The sequence below is a fragment of the Arctopsyche grandis genome, chromosome 6 (genome assembly GCF_051622035.1).
Source record: "Arctopsyche grandis isolate Sample6627 chromosome 6, ASM5162203v2, whole genome shotgun sequence".
Taxonomy (NCBI): Eukaryota; Metazoa; Arthropoda; class Insecta; order Trichoptera; family Hydropsychidae; genus Arctopsyche; species Arctopsyche grandis.
The window spans coordinates 5592917-5610127 of NC_135360.1; the positions used below are offsets into that span (position 1 = coordinate 5592917).

Genomic DNA, 17211 nt, shown 5'->3' on the forward strand with positions numbered 1-17211 from the left:
AATTAAAATGTTGTTGTACTGGCTGTTAAGTTTTACAGCGCCGCCCTGAACGCCACGCAGCCCGGAGTCTCGGAACGAGAAAGAGAAAGAGCTGTAGGAATCTCGTCATCGTCATCGTCATCGAAACATTCGAGAATATTCCGCAACAACAAACTACATTCCCGAAAACCAGACGTCGCACACCTGCAACCATTATATTAAACTCAAGCGGAACGCCCCTACCAGTCGAGTGGAACCAAAACGGTCGAAACACGCCGCCACCATTAAACTACATCGAGCGGAACGGCGCCAATCATTCCAGAAAATTCTACGCCTCGACAAAAGTGCATTCCTCGTTTACGCATCAACAACCACATGCGCTTACGCATCAACAACCACTTCCATCAATCATTCCAGAAAACTCTACGCCTCGACAAAAGCAAATTCCTTTCTTACGCATCAACAAACCACCACCATCGATCAGGTGATTCCAGAAACACTATAAAAGGAGGTACAACCCAAACAACGCCAGTCGACCCACAGCAGCAAGCGTCGACATACAGCTCCTGACCAGCCACCACTACACTACGCGGACTTGGAAGATCAACCAGCCGGACGAGCCAGCAACACACTGCCGTATCCAGAGACCTTCCGAACATAGCCGAACAACGAGCCAGCAACACACTGCCGCATCCAGAGACCTTCTGAACATAGCTGAATGCCGAGCCAGTGACACTCTACCATAGCCAGAGACCGCTGAACGACATACTTTTGCCCACAAATACCATACCTTTGTACAACCATAGGCAAACAATAAAACTTTATAAAACTAGCACAACAGTGTTTCGTTAGGCCGGGATACGGTCAACACATCGCTACCCCGCCTACAGAGCTATTTGCAACTGCAGATAGCTCTTTCTCTTTCACTCACTCTGCCGTTTTGGGCTGGATAGTCGGCAGCCTTCGCCTGTTAAACGACATTCATCTGTCAGTTTGTGTAAGATTTCGCGCGCTTGATCTTACATTTGATTAGTTGAATCGCACGATCACAGCTTTATTCGTTTTCGTTACTCTTAATTGGTTGTGTACGAGCCCTCATCAAATCTTCGGTGAGTCGTTTTCATTTCGATAACAGCAAACTTTTTTCAAATCTGTTTAATTTTTTCTCGTAATTTTTATTTAAATATATTAAGATTGTTTTTCTTTTAAAAATGGAAGAAAAAAAGAATTCAGTAAAATATTTACAAAATTTGCACTTTTCGCGACTAGAACTTACCGAAAAAGTCGCTATAAAAGCATTAGGCTGCCTCACGCCTAATTTAATTATTTCACAGCCTGCAACTAGTAGATCCTTTAGTTACTCGCGAAAATTTAATCCAGACATTTATAAAAAATACAATTGGTTAACGGGATGTACAGAAATAAACGCGTTATTTTGTTATCCGTGTCTTTTGTTTGGAGGCCAGTCGCCAGGCGAAGCGTCTTGGACGAAAACAGGAGTTATTGACTTAAAACATTTAAACGATAAAATTACAAAACACGAGGGAAGTGTCGAACACTTAAAAAATGTGTGTAAACGCCGATTTTGGAATCGGCTAACATAAAAACCCATTTAAGCGAAGCTTATCGGCGGGAAATAGATAAGCATAACGAAAACTTTTGTCCTGTTATGACATGATAGAACAATTATGGTGACATGTTTTAGACATCTTTTCAGTGCAGCCCCGCCACTAAAAATTATCACGAGCCGCCACTGATAGAATCATTCTCAGCCTTCAAAAATGTTGCTACAAAAACTATGCGCGGCAGAGTTTGTTCATTGTTTGCTAACCTTCGTCTCTCTCTCTCTCTTGTCTCTCTTCTGACTTTCCGTCTCTCTCTTCGATGGCTCACTTTTAGACGATACTTTTGTTAACAATGACCATTCTATGCATTCTACTTCAATGGTACTCACATTTAAAAGTTATTCCCGAAAATTGTAAGTGGTTTATTGCACTGACAATACTGAGAAGGCGGCCATGTTGGATTTTATGTCGAATACTAGGGTATGCTGTTATTGGTGATATTTTTGTGCATAGAAATATCTCGGCGTTCAATTTCTGGTCATTAGAAGAATAACATTCGGTGAATAGTATTCGAACAATTTACATGTTACCGATGAATATAAGTGTTCAGTTTTGACAGAAGACTTGGTAAATGCGATGGAGTGCAGGCTTTGTCTTGGTTCTGCTCCGACTGTCTCCATCCACGACAATCCTCATCCACTGGCACAGCTCATACGAACCTGTTGTCGACTGCCGGTTAGTTACTTTAATCCTATTGTCAGCCAAATTAACTATTCATCGCTGCCCCTCTCATTTGCAGGTTAAAAGAGGTGACGGCTTGCCAGATGCGTTATGCCTTTCGTGTATCAACACTCTGGAATTGCTCAGCAGTTTTCGAAACGATTGTCTTCAAAGCAACGAAACGTCGAAGTTGGCGTTGAAAGAGTGTTTGAATGTGAAAACGGAAGAAGTTTTACTGGAAGATGTAATATGGGAGGATGAATCAGATGTTGTTTCGTCACCAAATGTTTGTAATGACGAGGTGAATGACTGGAAATCTAATGCCTTAAATAGAAACGTTTCCCAACAAAATATCTATTTGATGGAAAATATTACATCCCCGGTATAGTCGCTTTTAATCTTGTTAAAAACGTATTGTATTCGTTTTTATTGTATAACGTTCGTTTAACTTTACAGATACACGTTGAAAAGGATATTTCGAGTGATTTTGTGGCAGATGATGCTGAAATTCCATCGCAAGACTCTCCATTGCCGAATATTTATGAATGTAATATTTGTCCAAAGTCGTTTTGTCTTAAAACTAAACTTGTTTTACACATGACGTCTCACACTAATTCACACAAATGTGATGTTTGCTTAAAATCTTTTGCGTGTAAACGTAATCTTCATACACACATGACAACTCACACGGGGGAAAAGCCGTACAAATGTGATATTTGTTTAAAATCATTTTCTGTAAAAAATTATCTTAGTAAACACATGAAAACGCACAATGCGGAAAAACCATACAAATGTCATATTTGTTTGAAATCCTTTACTCAAAAACATAGTCTAGGTACACACATGAGATGTCACACGGGGGGAAAGCTACACAAATGTGATGTTTGCTTAAAATCATTTTGTAACATTAATAAGCTTCATATACACATGCGATCTCACACGGGAGAAAAGCCACACAAATGTGATGTTTGCTTAAAATCATTTAGTAACATTAGGAAGCTTCATATACACATGAGTTCTCACACGGGGGAAATGCCACACAAATGTGATATTTGTTTGAAATCATTTTCTGTAAAAAGTATTTTTAGCAAACACGTGAAAACGCACAATGCGGAAAAATCATACAAATGTGATATTTGTTTGAAATCCTTTACTCAAAAATATAGTCTTGGTACACACATGAGATGTCACACGGGAGAAAAGCCACACAAATGTGATGTTTGTTTAAAATCGTTTAGTCAAATTAATAATCTTCATAGACACATGAGATCTCACACGGGGGAAAAGCCACACAAATGTGATGTTTGCTCAAAATCATTTATTCACATTAGTAATCTTCATATACACATGAGATCTCACACGGGGGAAAAGCCACACAAATGTGATATTTGCTTAAAATCATTTTCGGTAAAAAATACTCTTAATAACCACGTGAAAACGCACAATGGGGAAAAACCATACAAATGTGATATTTGTTTGAAATACTTTACTAAAAAATTTAGTCTTGGTACACACATGAGATGTCACACGGGAGAAAAGCCACACAAATGTGATGTTTGCTCAAAATCATTTAGTCAAATTAGTAATCTTCGTGTACACATGAGATCTCACACTGGGGAATAGCCATAAGAATGTGATATTTGTTTGAAATCATTTTCTGTAAGACGTAATCTTAGTATACATGTGAAAACTGTATACTAGCTGGATGAATTAGGTTCTAACTCGGCTATTCAATGTGCTGACATCCTGGTACTAACGGAAACCTGGCTTGACGACTCTGTGCATGATGCGGAATTGCTGGATGGAACTTACTCTATCTTCCGCAAGGACAGACCTACGAGAGGTGGAGGAGTTTTAATAGCGGTGAAAAGCTACAAGTATGTTACAATAGAGAGACTTGATCGTTTAGAGAAAGGAAGTGAATGTGTATGGCTTAAGTTGAAACTGTATTGTATTCCATTCTTATTATATATATGTGTAGTTTACTTTCCGCCTAGATCAACGCCTGAATCTTATAGGGATTTTTTTAATTTGATTGTCTCAAATGTTTTAGATTTATCCAAGGGGCGTGTAATGTTGATTGGGGATTTTAATTTAATCTCCTCGAACTGTTCGAGTGAGGATCTTAATTTTGTTTTATCTTTGTTAGATTTGAGTCAAATCAATTTTATTAAAACAATTATAATGGTTCTATTTTAGATTTAATCTTCACTAATATTGATAGTGTTAATATATCTGTATCAAGACCGTCTAATCCTTTAGTTGCAGAGGATATTTATCATCCAGCACTTGATGTTGATATTATTTTTAATTTAGCTAAAGTTAATATTAATAATATGTTGTGTTCTGATGGAAAAATGTTACCTGGATGGAAATTTGAATATGGAGATAAGCTGGTTAAATTAGGAAATAGTCTGGCCAATTGTAATTGGAATGAGTTGTATAAGTGTTGTGCTGTAAATATAGCGGTTTCCACCTTCTATAATATTGTATATAATGAATGTAATGGCATTTTTAGTAAAAAGAAATTTGCCCAGTTATCCAACGATTATAAGTATCCTAAATGGTTTTCAAAAGATTTAATTAAGATTATTCAAAGAAAAATTTACGTCCATAAAATTTGGAAAACAACGAAATGTTGCATAGCACGTGCTGATTTTGTTTATCTGCGTAAATTAGTAAAATCAACTATGGATGAATGCCGTAAAAAATATATTTTAAATTGTGAAATTGCCCTATCTAAGGAGCCGTCTGCTTTCTGGTCACTTATTAATTCTAAACGTTTTACTAAAAATATACCTGGCACTATGCGTTATGAAAACTGTGATGTACATGGTTCCCAAAATATTGCTGATAAGTTTGCTGAACATTTTAGCAATATTGTGCGGAGTAGTCAATCTGTACAACGTCAGTCTAACAGTATATCAGACAATGGCCGGTTCCCCATTCTAAACCTAGATTGCTGCAATCAAAATGACTTAATTTATGGTTTTAACAGACTGAAACCAAAACTGTTGGCTGGTCCAGATCTCATTCCTGCGTAACGCAACCACTATGCTTTATCTTCAATTTGTCGTTAAATTCGGGAATTTTTCCTGATTTTTGGAAAATCACAAAAATTGTTCCCATTTTTAAAAAAGGTGACATTTTATCAATTACAAATTGTAGACCGGTTGCGCTACTTTCTGCTCCTGCCAAGGTGTTCGAGGCAATTTTACATCGGTATATCTACAATCACTGTGAACCATATTTGATCGATCAACAACATGGATTTAGAAGTTCTCGTTCAACAGTTACTAATTTATTATGTTTTTCCAATTATGTAACCAAATCGGTTGATGCGGGAAACCAAGTTGATGTAGTATATACCGATTTCATGAAGGCCTTTGATATGGTAGACCATAATGTTTTGTTTGTGAAGTTAAGAAATTTTGGGTTATCAAATGGCTTGTTGCAACTTATACAAAATTACTTTGAAAATCGGAGGCAATTTGTATATTTTCACCCTAATTCCTCGAATGAGTTTTTTTCATATTCTGGGGTACCTCAGGGGTCCAACTTAGGGACATTATTCTTTTTAATTTACATTAATGACATCTCAAAAATAATTAAGTATTCAGACTATCTTTTATTCGCCGATGACCTTAAGCTTTTTATGACAGTTAAGTCTCATAGTGACGCAGCCCTTCTCCAATTGGACTTAGATGCGCTGTCAAGTTGGTCTGTCGATAATAAATTATTTTTTAGCATTCAAAAATGCTGTGTTCTCAATGTGACAAGATCTTCAAATCGCTTGATTTATCCATATCGCCTAAGTGGTGTTGAATTAAAGTTTGTAGATGAATATTGTGATTTGGGGTCTTGTTCTCGAATAATTTTCAATTTAAACGACACATAGACAATATTTGTTTGCGTGCAACAAAAATGCTGGGATTCTTACTAAGAGTTAGCAAACCTTTCCAGAGTACGTTGGTGCTTAAAATTCTTTATGAATCTTTAGTACGTAGTATTCTAGAATTTTCTTCTATTATATGGAATCCTACCCATATAACTCATTCATTGAAGATTGAGAGAATCCAAAAACGGTTTCTCAGATATCTTTATTTGAAACAGTGTGGTTATTATCCTTGGCTATATCCTAGTGCATTCCTATTAGGGGCGTTAGGTTTCAACTCATTGGAGTCTCGTCGGAATATGTTACTGGGAAGACACTTTTTTAAGCTGTTGAATGGGATAATACACAATCCTCAGGTTCTAAAGGAATTTAGGTTTAATGCACCTTGTAAATTCAGGGACTTGAGAAATCGTGATTTGTTTGTTCCTCCTGTGGCTCGCACAAATATGTTGTCAACGGCTACTATATCTAGAGCGATATATCTGCTTAACAGGATTTCTGGTGAAATTGACCTCTTCAATATAAAATATACTAATCTGGTTGAGTGGTTGTTGAGGAATGCCAGTGGTTGATTTAAATATTAATGATTGTTATTACTTTATCTATGTTTTTTCTTTTTTTTTAATGATTTTATGATTTTAATGATGTTGTGTTAATATTGTTATTATTACTGTTATCATGTTATGATTACTGAATGACCAGCCACAGCGACGCGTTGGAGATCTCTGTAATGTCACTGTGGCTAATATGTTAAATAAATAAATAAATAAAAACGCACAAAGGGGAAAAGCCGTAGAGATGCGATATTTGTTTGAAATCTTTTACTCGAAAATATCTTCTTGGTGAACTCAAGAGATGTCACATGGGGGTAACGCCATACAATTTAATATTTGTTTAAAATCATTTCCTCCAAAAAGTTATCTTAGTTCACACGTGAAATTGCACACGGGGCTAAAGCCGTATAAAAGTGATATTTCTTTGAAATCATTTGATCTAAAAACTCGTCTTGGTACACACATGAGATCTCACAAAAGAAAAGCCATAAAAATGTGATGTTTAATATTTACCGTATCAAAAATAACGTTAAGGTGTACCATAAATGTTAATATCGTTTATTTAAATGTTATTAGTATTCTAAATAAAGTTAAAATTATTTGAAATATAGTTACAAAAGGAATAATAATAATTGAAAAGATAGAAGTGTTTGAAATTAATTTCGGTGAACTTAGTGAATACCATTAAAAAGTAAGTTCAATTATATACTCCATTATATATTAAATAATGGAATGTTCAATTACATAGATACTCACTTCTTGTCAAGTTTTTTATTGGAAAATATTGTATTATATAGAATATTCGTTTGAAACATAAAATTTTTTTATTCACAAAAAATATTTTCAATACCTGTACATGGGTTCAACTCCGACATAAGTACCGTTAATGACCGCTTCCCATTCCTTCGTCCATTCCAAGAATATCCCTATTTCTATTTTTTTGAGGGTTACAGGGCTGCCGAGAAGAATCCTGGGCCCTTGAAAAATAACTCGGTGCCCTGTGACTGTTCGGTGATTATTCGGCAAAAAGCGATCTGATGCACGTCGCGAAAATCTCGATCACGGAACATCTAGCACCCAAAAACTCCATCAATTGTGCACACAGTAATATTATTATGTAATTGCCTTAGGTAGAGTATCAAGTAGCATGTGTTTTTATAAGTTCGATAATCTAGCACCCAAAAACTCCATCAATTGAGAGGCACCCACGTATATATATATATATATATATATATATATATATATATATATATATATAAATATATTTATATATATATACATATATATATATATATATATATATTTTTTTTTTTATGTAGAATAATATAAAATATCAATATCGACCAGAAGAACGTCCGAAAATAGGGCCCTCACATAGTCCAGGTCCTGGAACTAACCCAATTGAATTCCACAAAAAAGTGTGAAGGGGTATTTGTATGTTATCCGAAGATGCTAACCTTATTTGTGCAATTCTATCGCTTAAGTTCTTTTTGAGCGCCTTCGAAAATTGTGCGCAACTATTTAGAGCATCTTTCCGGGAAGCATATATCAAGAAGGTCTAACAGGTAAACCCCAATGTGCCTTCCTGGTCAATTATAAACAATGCAGCATTTTTATTACATATGTAAGTTGCTGAATTACGAAACACTGAGAAACTCGAAATTAACGAGACATCTATGAATTTTAAACTTGTACATTTATCATACTCAAATAGTGGTGACATATCAGGTAGGATGGTTTTTAGCTAATTTAATGGAGGCATCGTTTCAACAATGAAATCAGAAAATATGGCAAATTCTGATAGGAAGCGATCGACTTGGAGTCACAAATATTCAAGTCTGACCAACAGATAATATACTCAGAATAAATTCTTTTCAATCGAGGTCAACTCACAGGATCAAACCGGCGCCTCTTGGTGCTTGGCTAAAGCCCAACCACCGAGCAATGGTGCTCGCTGAATTATGAAAATATAAAAAAAAACGTTTATCTATCATGTATGTATGTATGTAAAAAATTAAAGAAACATACAGTGAAATCGAAGAAAAATGAATACGTACAAACATACTAATTGTAACATGTATTATAAACACACAGTATACGATAATAGGACGAAAATGAATAGGATTTTAATCACAGCACAAAGTTTACATTGCTGCAAATCGATTTGAAATCTTTTCCAGATGTAAATACACATTCCGGTGAATGTGCAGCAAATGTACATAAGCCTGGTAATCTTAGAAGTAACCTAGTAATCTATGGCAAAAAACACTTCTTTCTGCCGACGCAACACTAATCGGCATACTTTGTATCAATACCCGATTTATAAATGTCCATTAAGTTGATTATGTTTTCATCCGTACTGATACTAAGGCATTTTATTTTCCACATTTCAACTTTTGAAATGAAGTTAGCTCAGAATTGAAGCACACATTTAATTTCTTTAACAAAAAAAGCTTGCAATTTTGTGAAAAATAAATGAAAACCCTTTTTTTTTCAAATATTCTGGGATTTACATGTTCAATAAAAATGCATTCATATTATTTTGATTGAAGCACAACCTTATATCGTATATCACTTCATCCAACATTGGAATGAATGTACCTTAGTAAGACGATAATATTATTTTGGTGGATGATTTGGCCTTTGTTTTGTTTTTCCATAATTCTGGAAAGTTCCAAATCTATTCATATTGTAATGGCTTATTCTGTTGTTTTACGCCATATGTTTCTGAACTCGATATTACATTATGGGGACTGATCTAGTTGTGAAGATGTTCTTCACCACCAGTCCGCCATGTATTATAGACGAGTTCGTCTGTGTTTTAGTAGTTCATACTGCTGTTTGTTTGGATAAGGTACTTTATTGTTTGAATATACAAGTGTATAAATATGTTGTTGAAGCGGCTGGAATCGCAGTGTTCTCGAGACGGCTATTGGCTGTTGACTTGGTGTCGTGCGGGCCGCTGGATCTGCAATGTGTCGTTGCTCTGGATCCGGCTGTGTTCAGATGTCTCTGGATATGGCAGTGTGTTGCTGGCTCGGCATTTGGCTATGTTCAGAAGGTCTCTGGATATGGCAGTGTGTTGCTGGCTCGGCATTCGGCTATGTTCTGCAGGTCTCTGGATACGGTAGAGTGTCGCTGGCTCGGCATTCGGCTATGTTCAGCAAGTCTCTGGATACGGCAGTGTATTGCTGGCTCGTTCGGCTGGTCCGCTGCTGTGTGTCGACTCTTGTTGCTGTGGGTCGACTGAAGTTGTTTGGGGTGGACCTCCTTTTATATTGTTTTTGGGGATCCACGTGACTCGTCGCAGGTGGTGTTTATGTGTGCGAGGAATGTGGTTTGTCGATTAGGGTGGACGTTTCTCGAATGTTTGGCGTCGTTCCACTCGATTTAGTTTAATGGCTGCAGGTGTTCTTCGATTTCGTGTCGTTCTGCTTGGCTTGTTGGGGCGGAATATGCTAGAATGTTTGGCGTCGTTCCACTCGATTTAGTTTAATGGCTGCAGGTGTTCTTCGACTTAAGATGACGTCAATGGTTGAGCGTGAGAAATGTATTCTCCATCGTAATAGATTTCGATGGTTTCGATTACGGTGATGAGATTCCTACAACATGATCTCTATTATTATTCATTAGATTACCTAAACACAATCTGCTTTAGGTCATTGACTTTAGAGAGTCTTTAATTAATATTATGTATTATGAGCATTTATAAGAATTGTAAATAGGTTTTTGAGCTCTTTTTATTCCTATTACGCTGTACATATTAACACTAGTGAATAGCCCGATGAAACATCATCGCATGGGTATAAAATTATTATATACTCGTATAAACCTAAAAAAAAAATCCGTAACCGGAACCGTTATTTTCGTAGACTCTCATATATAGTTTTCAATTCTTTATTTGTATTAATTTTCAATTCTTAAAGTTAACGTTAACAAAATGTTAATTAAAGTTAACAAAATGTAAAATTTTCCGATTATACACAAACGGTCATTGACCTCGTAACGTTGAATATTATTATTACTAGAGGTACGATAGTCACAGTGCTATCCATTGTTCCATTGTTGTAAATCCCTTGTAAAAAAGGTTCGACAAACCTTTAACAATGCATTTACAACCTTTGAACAATACGCGGCACCTTCTGGGTCCGGTGACTAATTATTACACATAACAAATTAAGTGCATATTCATATGATGTGTATTTACAACACGTATCCTGGGCGAGGATATAGCGTGCGGCGCGGGCTCGTGAGGACATCGCGTTTGGAATCGGAGGGTCCGAGGTTCGATTTCCGGCGCCCGCGGTGAATGAAATCAATTTTTTTCTTGAATATCGTCAAAATATAAATATAAATAATTTAAATTTCATAACCTGGTTCAAAACCTCACTAAATAAAAAAAAAAAAAAAAAAATATATATATATATATATATATATATATATATATATATATAGTGGCGGACTTGACTGAAATTAGTGCTTGCCAGGTGTCAAAGGGGGCCCACAAAATCTTCACATGGTTAACAAAAATCGACCATCAAACTGTGTCATTAAAAAACTATCAATTAACTTAATTTCTACCGACTGTCTTTTCACTTTATCTATGTACATATGTACGGAATAACAATAAATAAAGTTTTGTGATCATGCGAAAATTCGAACTCCGAATCGATCACTGATCACGTTTACATAATATAGAAAACTGTATGTGGCTCTTTGAGTCTGAGTGTGTGTTTCTGTGTGTCTTTTTATTATTTTATATACATATGTATACGTACATATATATAAAATTATTTTTATCTAAACCGGAAGTAGTACTTCTACCATATAAGATCGAGGTATTTTTATGTTTTTCTCGGAAAAATTTCGACGTATTGAACTGATATTCTATATCTATAATTATAAACCTAATGCCAAGTTGTATATAAAATTTCGGGTAATTGGACTATTCGTCACATTGGGGTGGTCACAAAGACAATTTTTGCTATGAAAATCGCGAATACACAATATTTGGCACTCAAGTTCTCGTTACTATGATAGTTATCGTTAGTATGATGGACTTTTCGGCTGCCAGATGTTCCGTTATAGAGATTTTAGTGACTTTGTGACGAGTAATTTGTGACCAGTAATCACCGAACCAAAATTTCGTGAACACCCGTTAACCGAAAGTGACAGTTTACTCCTGTTGGCAGTTTACCGGATTTTTTTTCCACTATTTTAATCGACCCTTTGAATATGTTATGTGTGCTCTTCACGATTTCATGTATAGTTCTTTGTATCAATGTGATGAAAATATAATAAAAAAAAATCATTAAATTTAATTAACCAGAAGTGGGATTTTTTCCTCTTAAAAAAGTCAAAAATGTTTTTTTACCACAGCCCTGAACGTATCAAGCTGAAAATTTTAATAAATAACTAAAACTTTTTTTGGACCGAATTCGTTACACGTGAAGTTTAAATCCATCTCATTCGTTGTTTTGTGAGAGAATGGACGTCTGCAAATAAAATAAAAATACGAGAAATAAAATCACTTGTGATTGAACCGATTCAGTAAAAAATATTAATTTAAAACCTTTCTTGAAAACAAAAAATATAAGAACTTTCGGAAAAATAAACGTTACACATCTGTTTTTGAGACAAAATAAAGTAAAGGGGACCTTTCTAACGATTCGCTTCATAGGATGAACAATTTCTCAGAATTTTACCCAAAGCATACCACTTAAAACCCAAAAAATACTTCCTTTCGAAATAGTAAAATCTTTTTTTTTCATAGCACTCAGGAGTAGCTGGCAACTCTAGCGACAACATCCAGTTATCCATTTCTGGTTCATAATAAAGTTGAAATGGAGTGCCGACTTTGCCTCGGCTCTGCTCCGGCCGAGTCCCTAGTCTCCATCCATGACGACCCTCATCCACTGCATTTGGCGCACCGCATTTGGACCTGCTGTCATCTGCGGGTTAGTTACACTTCAACCATTGCTATTGTTTTTTTTGTTAGTCCTCGTCTTACTCCTGTCAAATCCTTTCTTATTCGCAGATTATGAAAGGTGACGAGCTGCCAGATATGATATGCGGTTCGTGTGTCAACAATCTGGAACTGCTCGACCGCTTTCGAAGCGCTTGTCTTCGGAGTGACAAAATGTCGAGGCTGAGATTTGACGAGTATTTGACTGTCAAGCCGGAAGAAGTTTGGCTGGAAGATTTAAAATGGGAAGATGAAACGGGTGCTTGTTTTCCAGCAAACATATCTAGTTCACCGGTCGATGGCGAGGTAAGTTAATGGAATTCGAGTGTCTTCAACAATACAATGATTTTGTTTGAGAACGATCCCAAACAAAACATTCTTTTAATCGAAAATATTAATTCACCTATAAAATGACATTTAATTACACTATAAAATTGTATAAAGTTTGTGTTATTTTATAGATACAAAGAAGAAACGTTACTTCAAACGATATCAGTTTAGAAATGATACATACTATTGAAATTCCAGCAGACGAATTCCCATTACGAAAATCTTTAGATAAGATATGCTCTACAGATTCTGAATTGGAAGATAAAATCAACTATCGAGACAAATCACTTCAAAAACCATTTAAATGTGATATTTGCTTAAAATCGTTGCTTACTAAATTAGACCTCGAAAAACATATGATTACTCATACTGGGATAAAGCCGCACAAATGTAATGTTTGTTTAAAATCATTCATGCTATCATCGTCACTAGGGAGACATTTAAAGTCTCACACTGAAGAAAAACCGTTCAAATGTGAAATTTGTTTAAAATTATTTGCCGCAAAATATAGATTTATGGAACATATGAAAATCCACACTGAAAAAACTGCGGTCAAATGTAATATTTGTTTTAAACTATGTACTTCAAAGTCTCACCTCAGCAAACACATGACTAGTCATACTGGGATAAAGCCACACAAATGTAATGTTTGTTTAAAATCATTTGCGCAATCATCGTCACTAGGGAGACATTTAAGGACTCACACTGGTGAAAAACCACACAAATGCGACGTTTGTTTCAAAGCATTTGCTGAAAAGTATAGCCTTTTGAAACATATGAAATGCCATACTGGGGAATCTCCGTTCAAATGCGATGTATGTTTAAAAGCATTCACTTTAAAATCTTACCTCGCCGTACACATGAATATTCATAGTGGGAAACACAAATGTGACATTTGTTCAATGGCGTTTAATAGGAAACAAAGCCTTGACTTACACATGAGATGTCACACTGGAGTAAAGCCATATGAATGTGATATTTGTTTGAAATCTTTTAATTCAAAATTTCTACTTAATTTACACATGATTACTCATACTGGAATTAGGCCACACAAATGTGACATTTGTTTAAAAACGTTTAAACGAAAACATACCCTTGTGCAACATGTGAGTCGCCACTCCGGAGCCAAACTGTTCAAGTGTGAAATTTGTTTGAAATGGTTTGCTTCGAAAAGTAACCTTACGGAACATATGAGAATCCACACTAGAAAAACTGCGGTCAAATGTAATATTTGTTTTAAACTATGTACTTCAAAAACACATGACTAGTCATACTGGGATAAAGCCACACAAATGTAATGTTTGTTTAAAATCATTTACGCAATCATCGTCACTATCGACACATTTAAGGACTCACACTGGTGAAAAACCACACAAATGCGACGTTTGTTTCCAAGCATTCACTAAAAAGAATAGCTTTTTGCAACATATGAAATGCCATACTGGAGAATCTCCGTTCAAATGCGATGTATGTTTAAAAGCATTCACTTCAAAAGCTTACCTCGCCTTACACATGAAAATTCATAGTGGGATAAAGCCACACAAATGCGATGTATGTTTGAAATCATTTACTCAAAAAGGAAGCCTCATAGGGCACATGAGACGCCATACTGGAGAAACTCCATACAAATGCGATGTATGTTTAAAATCATTCATTAGAAAATCTCAACTCGGTGTACATATGAGTATTCATACCGGTGTAAAAGCACACAAATGTGAAATTTGTTCGAAATCATTCAATTCAAAAGCTCAACTCCAAATACACCTGAGTGTTCATACTGGAATAAAGCCATACCAATGTGATGTTTGTTTAAAATCATTTACTGTAAGACGTAATCTTAGTATCCATGTGAAAACGCATAAAGGGGAAAAACCGTAAAAATGCTATATTTGTGTGAAATCCTTTACTAAAAAATGTCTTCTTGGTATGCAGGTATTCCTCGACTTACTACGAAGATACATTCCTGAACCTCGGTTGTAAGTCGAATCTACATAATAATCTACTCAATATTCACTTCCTAGGCATTTGAAATCCCACACTGGAGAAACTCCGTTCAAATGTAATTTATGTTAAAAATTATTCACCTTAAAATCTCACCTCAGTGGACACGTGTGTATTCATACTAAGATATAGGCACATACGTGTAACGTTTGTTTAAAATCATTTACTCAAAGATCTTGACTTTTAACCCTTTGCCCACGGCAATAAATATAGCGAACAAGCCCTGTATACAGCACCTTTTTCGCGAATTTGGCAATCGAGTTTTCGACCTTAAATACAGATTTTAATATTTACTCAAGTAACCAGATATGTTAATTAACACATACAGTATTATTTTAAAGAACAAAATACATAATATATCGCGTAGTTTTGGATTAATTGTCAAATAATCATTCTTCATAATTGTATGAAGACGTGCGGTCACATAAACGAGGTTTCGATATGGTTCCACAAAAAACTAATTTTTGACTGGTATATATTCATTTTAAGCAAATTGAATAGATGGCATTCAACTCTCAGTAATATATTCAACCAATTTTGTACCTTAAAGCAGTTGAAATAGGCGCATATAAGGCTCAAAATCCCGTGCAAAGTTCAGAAATTCTATGGAAGACAGCCACGCTACAAACTTGTCGCCCAAAGCTTCCATAGAAGACGGCCGCGGACAAACGGTTAAGGCATTCGAAATCCCACACTGTAAAGACTGCTCAAATGTGATACCTTTTTAAAATCATTCAATTAAATATCACACTCCGGTGAACACAAATAAATAGTGTGTTCCCACAAATGTGAGGTTTGTAAAAAATCATTCGCTTCTTAGTCTTAACTTTCAAGGCATTTGAAGTCTCACACGGCTGCTTTAAACGCAATTCTCAACTTCACGAATGATAGATTGCACATCAGATGACGAGTAACCTTTCGATCGGTGCACAGATGCAATTATTAAAATTGAGTTGGATCTTTCTGGCGAGTTTAATAAGGCAAAATTCGGAACTTAAGTATCAGAAGCACATAACGTAACACACAGGGTAGGTATGTCGGGACTTGGGGTAGATTTCGCTTAGTGTAAGTGCGAGCAGTGCGCACGCATAAGGTATACGTATCATTAATCTGTGGTTCAGTCTGTCTGGCGCTTGTCGATCGTTTGCACCGCATCGAATATTTTCTAGTACTATATGGTGTAAGATACTCTATTGTTATATAAAATACTAAATTTGATAATTCCAAATTGAAAACTTGATATGAAATGTGAATGCAAACTAATTTGATTTTTAATTGCTTTTTATTATTAGTAAATTATGTTTACAATACATCTAATATCTATTTTAATATGTAGCTACTGATCTACTGATCATTTTCTATTTTACAATTTTAATTTAATTTTGTTAGTAATTATAGTATTATATTATTCTAATGTAAATGTACAGCATAATAGGAAAGAGAGCTCAAAAACTTATTTACAATTCTTATAAGTGAACCTAATAAAAACCTTGTAAGAAGAGGCATTCATACAAATGCATCTTCATAGATATATTAACTGACGTTAAAAAGATTCAATTATTATATTTTGATTTAAATAAATAATGTTATTCAACTTCAGCATTTTTATTAACCTTCTATATTTTTAACGATGCACAATGCTATATATTTTATAGATTAATATATAATAAATAAATAAAATGATTAATATAGAATGAGGTGCAATTGATTGGCGCCAAATTTACCTGATGATGGTGTTGGATTTATTTATGTTTTATGTACCAGATACTACATACAGGACTGACGAGAGGTGGAGTATAGAGTATGCAAATAATCTGGACCTAGTCGAAATATTAGCTGAAATATATTATTTTATAATATATATATCTTTTATTTATTCACAGTGGTGTCTCCCCAATGGTTTCCATGAAACCCATTGCTAGAAATCTAAAAATTCATATATGACGGGCTGAAAACCAGACTGGTACAAGTGACATTTTAAAAAAAAACCTGGTTTAACACATTCAGACCGGCGCATGAATTCATACATTTGCCCATGTGGCGGCACTGTCACGCGTATCGGCACCAAATTACGCGTGACGGCATTAAATCACTTTATATAATGAATAAATCTTTAGAATTTTAGTGTTGGGGTGCTCATTGAAGTGGAACCGTAAAATCATAGTCTGCTGTGGCACTATCCGCGTGGCCACCGGTGGTACC

The 17211-nt window shown here is 35.3% G+C and overlaps 5 protein-coding genes across 7 annotated transcripts in view; 3 read left to right on the forward strand and 2 right to left on the reverse strand.

Annotated features, from left to right (window-relative positions):
* LOC143913042 (uncharacterized) overlaps window positions 1-17211 on the reverse strand; it is a 253269-nt gene that overhangs the window by 178449 nt on the left and 57609 nt on the right. The gene's annotated exons all lie outside the window — the stretch shown is intronic.
* Window positions 1-17211, forward strand: part of LOC143912989 (dipeptidyl peptidase 9) — a 557546-nt gene that overhangs the window by 139091 nt on the left and 401244 nt on the right. The window lies entirely within an intron of this gene.
* Window positions 1-17211, reverse strand: part of LOC143913038 (uncharacterized) — a 139747-nt gene that overhangs the window by 57672 nt on the left and 64864 nt on the right. The gene's annotated exons all lie outside the window — the stretch shown is intronic.
* On the forward strand, window positions 1980-12670 carry LOC143913014 (uncharacterized). Of its 2 annotated transcripts, XM_077432512.1 has the most exons (5): window positions 2035-2279; window positions 2344-2646; window positions 2721-2811; window positions 3979-4141; window positions 12487-12670. In XM_077432512.1, the coding sequence occupies exons 1-5, from the start codon at window positions 2181-2183 to the stop codon at window positions 12497-12499; spliced, it is 669 nt and encodes a 222-aa protein (XP_077288638.1). In that variant the 5' UTR covers window positions 2035-2180; the 3' UTR covers window positions 12500-12670. The 2 variants fall into 2 exon arrangements, with proteins under 2 accessions (XP_077288637.1, XP_077288638.1); XM_077432511.1 differs by lacking the exon at window positions 12487-12670 and having other exon boundaries at window positions 1980-2279; window positions 2721-4148.
* Window positions 12549-16595, forward strand: LOC143913018 (uncharacterized). The gene is made up of 3 exons (XM_077432519.1): window positions 12549-12670; window positions 12751-12984; window positions 13140-16595. The coding sequence occupies exons 1-3, from the start codon at window positions 12557-12559 to the stop codon at window positions 14274-14276; spliced, it is 1485 nt and encodes a 494-aa protein (XP_077288645.1). The 5' UTR covers window positions 12549-12556; the 3' UTR covers window positions 14277-16595.